This window comes from Crocuta crocuta, unplaced genomic scaffold, assembly GCF_008692635.1.
Source record: "Crocuta crocuta isolate KB4526 unplaced genomic scaffold, BGI_CrCroc_1.0 scaffold149, whole genome shotgun sequence".
Lineage (NCBI taxonomy): Eukaryota > Metazoa > Chordata > Mammalia > Carnivora > Hyaenidae > Crocuta > Crocuta crocuta.
The window spans coordinates 9536464-9545624 of record NW_027551561.1 but is presented as its reverse complement, the minus strand read 5'-3'; the positions used below and the strand labels follow the sequence as shown (position 1 = coordinate 9545624).

The 9161-nt window shown below is 36.7% G+C and overlaps 1 protein-coding gene across 1 annotated transcript; it reads left to right on the top strand.

The window, feature by feature from the left end:
• Nucleotides 1-1973: 1973 nt before the first annotated feature.
• On the top strand, nt 1974-3987 carry LOC144219779 (ribonuclease SLFN12-like). Its single transcript, XM_077749867.1, is given in 3 exon segments — nt 1974-2028; nt 2031-2996; nt 3938-3987. Coding segments are annotated over 3 exon segments (1071 nt in total).
• The last annotated feature ends 5174 nt before the right edge of the window (nt 3988-9161 follow it).

Below are 9161 nucleotides of genomic sequence, written 5' to 3'. Positions count from 1 at the left end.
ATGTGGAGAAATGGGCACCCTCCTACACTGTTGGTGGGAATGTAAACTGGTGCAGCCCCTTTGGAAAACAGTGTGGAGGTTCCTCAAAAAGTTAACAATAGAACTCCCCTATGACCCAGCAATAGCACTGCTAGGAATTTACCCAAGGGATACAGGAGTACTGATGCATAGGAGCACATGTACCCCAATGTTCATAGCAGCACTCTCAACAATAGCCAAAACACGGAAAGAGCTTAGGTGTCCATCAACAGACGAATGGATCAAGAAGATGTGGTTTATCTATACGATGGAATACTACATGGCAATGAGAAAAAATGAAATCTGGCCATGTATAGCAAAATGGATGGACCTTGAGGGTGTTAGGCTGAGCGAAATAAGTCAGGCAGAGAAGGACAAATACCATATGTTTGCACATATAGGAGGATTAGGAGGAACTTAACGGAAGACCAATGGGGAGAAAAAGGGGGGAAATAGTGGGGGAGAGGGAGAGAGGCAAACCATGAAAGACTCTTGAATACTGAGAACAAACTGAGGACTGATGGGTGTGTGGGGGGAGGGGGGAGATGGGCATGGAGGAGGGCACTTGTGGAGATGAGCACTGGGTGTTACATGGAAATCAACTTGACAATAAACTGTTTGTAAAAGTTAAAAATAAAAATAAATAAAACTTGAGAGTTTAAAAAAATAATAAATCAAAAGTGGTTATAAGGGATGAAGACGTTATATAATGAGAAAAGGAGGAGTTCACTAAAAAGATGTAATACCTGTAAACATGTGCACATCAAATATCAGAGCCCGTAAACATATAAACCAAATATTTAATAGAATTCTGAGAAAAATAGACAGCTCTACGATAAGAGCTGGAGTTTTAATTAGGGTTAAATGAATTGTGGAGGGTCCCAAATATTCAATTCATAACTGTTGTTTTCATAGGACCAGGAATTTATAGAAACAGAGTTGACATTCACAGCAGATAGGCTGAGCCTCTGCAGGATACTGGTCCAGCAACAGGAGACAAAAATATTCTGACCCATTTATGATGTTTCCTAGTCTAGTGTAGTGATTCCTGCCTGTGATACACTTACTCTCAACTATCTCTAAGCCATGTATAGCAAAGCTGTGACCCCAGTAGACTTTAAAGGGACAGAACTAATGGATTGGGGACACTTATACTAAAGCAGACATCTGGTATAGAAGAATTTTACCTCACTGAAAATATGGATATCTGATAGGAAGAGGGTACAGTAACTTGGCCCACCTTGCTTAAGATCAATTGGCCAAAATTTGTGAATATAATTCATCCTTGCAAGATGGAAATTTTATTAACATGGCAGAAGGCTGGATGTCTTTAGACCCTAACTGTGAATTTTCCTGAAAGATTCCCCACTAAAATGAGGAAATTAAGGTAAAAGTTGGAATCAATTAAAAATAAAAGTATAAGTAATATATAAAATTTGTTTCACTGAGAAGATCAAAAACATAAATAAGCTCCCCATAGGGGCTTATTGAAGAGAAGGAGAAAGAAAATAAGGGGTTCAAAAAGGGATAAAAACACAGATGAAGACGAAACAAAAACAATTAGAAGAGGGTCATATAAAACTATGGCAAAAAATTGAAAATTTTAAGCATCTGACTGGTTCAGTTGGTAGAACATGTGTCTCTTGATCTCGAGATTGTGAGTTTAAGCCTCACATTGGGGGTAGAGATTATTTTTAAAAGTGTTACCTACAAACAAATATTGAAAATTTCACAGGAGGAGAAATTCTTATACTCTTAGCTCAAAATCTGTCCACAAAAAAGTTTTCATCCTATTCTTTTCTGTAGCATCTAGTGGAATATATACAGCAAAAGATTGAACTGGCTTAACCTCAGCATACAAAATTTGCTGTCTCTTATGTTCAGGTTTTACACTCATGGCTCTTTTGTTTTCCAGGAAAGGATTTCTGCTTGGAAATTGAATGGCTACTGGGAAAATGAGCAGTAATGTTTATTTGGAAATTAACTCTGCTGGGCTGGTTTTAAATGTGGGAAGACTCTTGGGGTGAAGAACAGAAACGAAATGAAAGATTGTCAACTGCGAAAAAAGCAGAATGAAAACATCTTAAAAGCTGTGATTACTTTGCTGGATTCTATAGGGGGAATAATCAAGGCTGAAATTGAGAATGAAAACTATAGTTACCAACGAGATGGAATAGGACAAGATTTGGAAAAATCTTTTGTAAATATTTTTCCATCTGTTCCTAACTACTTAACCTTTATACAGCAAGGTAAATACTTTCACATTTTTGTCAACTCATGGAGCTCAGAAACCTCTGGTTTGCAGATTGTCACCTTGAAGACCAATATGTAAAGAACGGATGTAACATGTACAAATATGATGCGTGTCACTGATACACTGGAGATCCTCAAGACCAACAGCAAAACTGGAAGAAGATTATCTGGACCTAAATTGCTTCCACAGGCAGATGTACAAAAAAAGAGTGACATAAAGGGCTTGGCTGATGCCTTTTTTAACAGGACACAACTTAGGTACAGAGAAAAAGTTCCCTTTACTGAATCCACACATGATGAAATGAAAGTGTTCTCAACAGGAAAGTGGTTACAACGCGTTAAAGAGATCCTCCCTCATTATGTTTCTGCTTTTGCAAATACTGATGGGGGATATTTGTTTATTGTTTTAAATGAAGAAAAAGAAGTAATTGGCTTTAAAACAAGAGTGGAAGATTTTAACTGGTTAGAAACAGAGATAAAAAAATACATTAGGGAGTTGCCTATCTATCACTTTTGTAGGGAGAAGAAGGAGATAAATTACACATGCAAATTTCTCGAAATACATGATGAAGGAAATATTTGTGGATATGTTTGTGCACTCAAAATAGCGCCATTCTGTTGTGTGGTGTTTGCTAAAGAGCCAGAATCCTGTCAAATGAAAGACAACCAAGTGAGGCAGTTTACCACGGAGGAATGGACTTCCACAATGTTGCCTGCTAACCCAGGTGAGGAAGGGAGATTAGGAATAAAGATTCATTTGGCTAGGATGGCAGACAGGTTTTTATTTGGGATTTGGGGTGAAATCATAGTCTTCACATCTCAACACCTAATATACCAGTGTCTGGTGGATACAATCAGTTGTTCTCTTCTTTTCTTCTACCTACTTAGAAGATCGCTATTCCCTACAAAATATGGAATGTTCTCTTAGTAGCACAGTCTTGTGCAAAAATCCAGTTAACCCTAGTTTTCCTCCCTACCACCTCTTTATTCACTCCCAATGAAAAAGCCTGTTGAAACCTTTTTTTTTTTTTTTCCTGAGCTCACTTTCAATAACAGGTCATTCTTACAGTGAGGAAACTTGCCTCTTTAATTTACCTGTTCTTTCATCTTTCTTTACACTTCTCTATTTATTTACGTTAAAACCTCTTCCGTCTTTCTCTTCTGTTGTTCCACTTATGAGTCAAAATGTAACCCTAAAGTGGAGTAATTTTTTTAAAAAAATGAATAGTGCTGCTAGTATATGTGATTTTAGAAAAGGGAAGTCCCAAATGAAGTTAGATCACACTAGCAACTTTAAAATCTCTGAAAATGCAAGGTTCTCTCTTGGAATCTTCACAAAACTCAGCTCTCCTTCACTAGCCATCTTATTTTTTAATTTTTCTTGCCTTTAAAATGAACCCAATCACATGGTAATGTATTCAATGACTTCATGAATTTTTCCTATTAATTTTCATTCTGGGTACAGTGTGTTCCAGCAGCATCAAGCATGAAATGGCTTAGGATTGCAGTCTGTATCTGACCTAGGAATCTAATCACAATATCTAACAATATTTCTATTTGGAAAATGGGGTTAAGTCTAAGCACACTTTTGATAAACTATGCATTAGTTCAGTGGGGGGAGGGTCTCTCTTGTGGCAAATTAAGAATATGATTTTTATCTTTTCAGATTTTTCCTGGTTAAAAGACAGACTTTTCTCATGGATCCCCAGGAGTTAGGCTGTTGGGAATTTGGTAAATAAGCAACAGAGATATGCCCTTTCAGGTTGTTTAATTCTAGCTTCTTTGCAATTGTGGGATGAGTATGTTCAAACCTCCTTCATATCAGTGCCATCTTGAAATTTGTCATCAAATCATGCACGGGTGTTGATGGGAATACTTTGATATTTTTAGTCATTGAATATGTTAAAGTCTAATGTTTTAGATTTTGATTAGACATTCTCTGATGTAATAGAAACTGATTTAACTGAAAGTAAGAGAACCAGTTTAGTTTAAACAAGAAAAGTGGATCATGTCTCTCGGAAGTCTAGACTGAGAACCAGACTCACACATGACTATATTCAGGTACTGGAGAAATGCCATCTGTACTCCACATCTCTGATTTATCTGTTTTTGTTGTTATTATTTGGGGGCAACATGTTATTTTCTGCTATTTGAGCCATGTTACCTTGAATATTGATTTTCAGTCTTCTGGTGTGTATTTGTAAGAGAGTCTCTTGGGTGCACAACTAGAAGTAGAATTGCTGAGTCAGGATGTATGTGAGTGTGCAAGTACTGATACAATGTTAGAAAGTTTTTCAGAGTAGATGGCTCACTATAGTCCCATCACCGATATATTAGAAATGCCTCTTATTTCTCTAATTGTCAAATTTCATCTTTCTCCTCTTCTTTCTCATCCTCCTTCTTTTCACTCAAATAGGCAATAATGGGTATCTCTTTATGGTATGCATTTCCCTGGTTATTATTTTGGCAAAGCGTCTTTCCTCATACTTATTGGCCATAAGTTGTATTAGTCTTCTAAAAATACCCATTGTGAGGACGCCCGGGTGGCTTGGTCGGTTGGGCGTCCGACTTTCGNAAAATAAATAAATAAATAAATAAATAAATAAATAAATAAAAATACCCATTGTGTCGTGTGCCCATTTTTCTATAGGCTTTTGTCTTTTTCTTATTGATTTGTCATAGTAACTTATAGACTGTAGAATTCAATTCCTCTTTTGCTCACAGGTATTTCAGATGACAGATGTAGTCTCCGATTCTGTGGCTTACATATTCTCTTTTCTGAAGGTATAGCATGGTAATTGTTAGTTGTAAATTTTAAGATTGTCAATCTTATTTTAATTTTGTGGTCCAGTTCTCTTTGTACCTTGAGTAAGATACTCTTCTCTACTCTAAAGTTACAACGAGATTTCCCTTCATTTTCTTCTGAAAGTTTTAAAGTTTTGCATGTTGTATTTAACATTGAAATCCTCAACCCATCTCCATAGACACTGCTGTAGGGCTGCTATTAAATTTTACTCCATGTGGTTAACCATTTTGCCAGCTCCAAGTACTGAACAGTTCCGCTTTCACCATTGATCTGCCATGCTACCCCCAGCATATTATTAAGTATATCTATACACAACTGCATTTCTAGAATCTCTTCATACGCCATTGGTCAATCTGTTGGTCCTTACCTATGCTATACTCTGTTAATGTTATAATGTTATATTAAGTTTCAGTATCTGTCAAGATAAACCTTATGTTCATTCTTCTCCTTTGAGAGTTTCTTGGTAATTTTAGTCATTTACTCTCTCATAGAAATTTTAGAATCTGCTTCACTGCCACACACAAAAAAAATCCTTCCAGGATTTTGATTGCAGTTTCATATATCTATAGATAGATTTGGGAAGAAATGCCATATCTATATTAGTCTGTCTTTGTACACTTTAACATAGGAAGTCTCTCCATTCATTTATATCTTCTACCTGTGAGGTAAGGGATATATCCTTACATAAACCAGTAAAAATACTGAAGCAAAAGAGGCTGGTGACTTCAATGTTGTGGGATGCCTCATTACTCAGGAGCCTATTCTAGAGGGTAGTGAAGTGTTTTTATAGTATGCAGCTGTGGGGATTAAGGCAGAAAGCCATGACATTATCAAAACCTGTGAGCTAAAGAGAAACTGTCCCTGTGACAGCATCCAGTGGGAGAGAAAAGGACCAGTGGGACATGGCCTTCTAGCAACACCTTCCATTCTCCTGTGCTCTAGGATGATCACAAAGCATTCAACCAAGATTCAGATTGGCTACAGTTTAAGCCTTTGCATCTGTGTCCTCAGTAGATATTCATAATACCATAAGTAAAAACAATAACACCCCACACCAGAGTATGATCCCTTATATTCCTACCCCATACAGCCCCAATCCAAGGCAGACTGAGAAAAACTGCACAGGAGAAGAAGGAAACTAATGATAGACATAATGTTAATCTAAGACCATCACCAAAAAGACCAAGTGAACCCTAAATCTGCAAATACTTGTTAAAAGTATCAGTGTAGATCAAAGCACGGACTACAGCTCAAGGACTTAATAGATAATGGAAGCTATGGATACATTTAAAGTAGTGATCAGAGCACAATTTATAGCATTAGATACCTCCAACAGTAAAAATTAAAGAATGGGAATAAATAATTTAATACTCAATTAAATTTTTAAAAAATATTTCTTTATGTGTTAGAGAGAGAGATAGAACATGAGCAGGAAAGGGTCAGAGAGAGAGGGAGACACAGAATCCAAAGCAGGCTCCAGGCTCTGAGATGTCAGCACAGAGCCCAACTCAGGGCTCAAAATTCAATTTTTAAAAAAGAGTTTCAGTCTAAGAGGACAACATAGAAGACTCCTGAATTCACCCTCTCCCATGAACTTACTAAATCTACAGCAACTCATGAATCACTTTCTTCTGAAAGAAAATCTAGAAACTAGCTGTATATCTGCCAAATGAGAAGATACATCCCTATCAGTAGAAAAAGCTGAGACATGCTCTCACCATAAACCCTATATCCAGGACAGCAACATACAATTGGGAGAGAACTTACAGCTTCTAGCATCTCCTTGAATAGCAAAAGGGTTTGTGCTGAACATCTATGCCTTCAAACAGTTGTTTTATGTACTATAACTGCCTTTTCTAACTGTTCTCAGGGGAAAGTTAGTTTGCCACAAATGAAGCTGTATGCCTCTTTTTCTTTCACCTCTTCAGTACAGTGTTTCAGAAAAAAAATTCGTTTTAGCAGTGATAACCAACACACTCATTTGATTACATTTTATTGGAAAAGAGCTATAACTTTTTTCTTTTTTAAATGTTTTTATTTAACTTTTCAGAAATAGAGAGAGACAGACATAGAGAGACAGAGAGAGACAGAGCACAAGAGGGGAGGGACAGAGAGACAGATGCAGAGATGCAGAATCTGAAGCTGGCTCCAGGCTCTGAGGTGTCAGCACAGAGCCCAACCTGGGGCTTGAACCCGTGAACCACGAGATCATGACTTGAGCTGAAGTCAGATGCCCAACCAAGTGAGCCCCTCAGGTACCCCAAAAAGAGCTATAATTTTCAGCTGAGGCCAATATTTTTATCATGTACAGTTACTTGCTAGACATCTTATTGTACCATAGGTACCTCCCAAATCCCTAGTTGAACTGGTTTTCTTTGTCTCTTCCATATTTAAAGAGACTAGAGATATGTAAAAATTCAATTCAAATTATGATTTGGAACTGGATATATTGCTATAAAGGACATTACTGGGACAATTAACTTTAATGAGGTGTAAGGATTAGATAGTAATCATAATGTTAGTGTCCTGATTTTGATGGTTGCATTTTGATTATTTAGGAGAATGTCCTTGTTGGTAGGTAAAACACAATAAAGTATTATTGGATGATGAGGATAATGTTGGCAACTTACTGTCAAATAGAAAAAAAAAAGAAGTTATTTTTACTGTGTGTACAACTTTTCTGCAAGTTGGATATAATTTCAATGTAAAAATTAGTAATGAGACACACTTCAAGTGTCACCTCATTTGGGAATAAATCCAATCTTCACTGACTCTAAATCTTTGGGGTTTCCATATGGCCCATAGATTATTCTCTCATTTCTCTTCATAGAATCATAAGTATCTTTTTGTCTCTGATTATTCCAGTAGATTACAATCTCCTTTAAACCAAGAACTATGTTATATATTTATGTTACCAGCACGAAGCCCAGGATTTGGTACAGGATAGGCTGTCCATTATTGGTTTAATTATTATATAATGATGATGATCGTCACCTTCTCCGAGGATTTTCTAATTTTTCCAGCTCTTTCCTTTCAGATACCACTGATGTTTATAGCAGCTTTATTCATAACTGCCAAAATTTGGAAGAAACCAAGATGTCCTTCCATAAGTGAACGGACAAATAAACTATGCTACATCCAGATAATGGAACATTATTTAGCACTGAAAATAAATGAGCTCACAAGCCATGAAAAGATACAGAGGAAACTTCAATGCATGTTAGTAAGTAAAAGAAACAATTTGAAAGACTCCATTGTATGACTTCAGCTGTATGATATTCTGAAAAAAGCAAACTCTGGAGACAGTAAAAAGATCAGTATTTGCCAGATGTTGGAGGGAAGAGAGGGACGAATAGGCAGAGCATAGAGAATTTTGTAGGGCAGTGAAAATACTCTGTTGTAATACTGTAAGGGTGGATCCATGTCATTATGCATTTACCCAAATCTATAGACTGTACAACACCGAGATTGAGCCATTGTGTAAACCATAGCCTTTGGGTGATTACAATGAGAACATAAGTTCATTAATTATAACAAATGTACCACTCTGGTGCAGGATGTGGATAAAAGAGGAGGCTCTGCATGTGTGACAACAGGAGGTATATGGCAAATCTTTGTACCCTCTCCTCTATTTTGCTATGAATCTTAAATTGCTCTAAAAATTAAATTTTAAGCAAAACTAAAGGCAGTTGATGGAATGGAGAAAATATTTGCAAATGGCATATCAGATGAAGGGTTAGTATCCAAAATCTATACAGAACTTATCAAACTCAACATCCAAGAAATAAGTAATCCAGTCAAGAAATGGGCAAAAGACATGAATAGACACTTTTCTAAAGAAGACATCCAGATGACTAACAGACAAGTGAAAAAATGCTCAATGTCACTCATCATCAGGGAAATACCAATCAAAACCACAATGAGATACCACTTCACATCTATCAGAATGGCTAACATTAACAACTTAGGCAACAACAGATATTGGCAAGGATGCAGAGAAAGAGGATCTCTTTTGCACTGTTGGTGGAAATGCAAACTGGTGGCCCACTCTGGAGAACAGTATGGAAGTTCCTTAAAATACTAA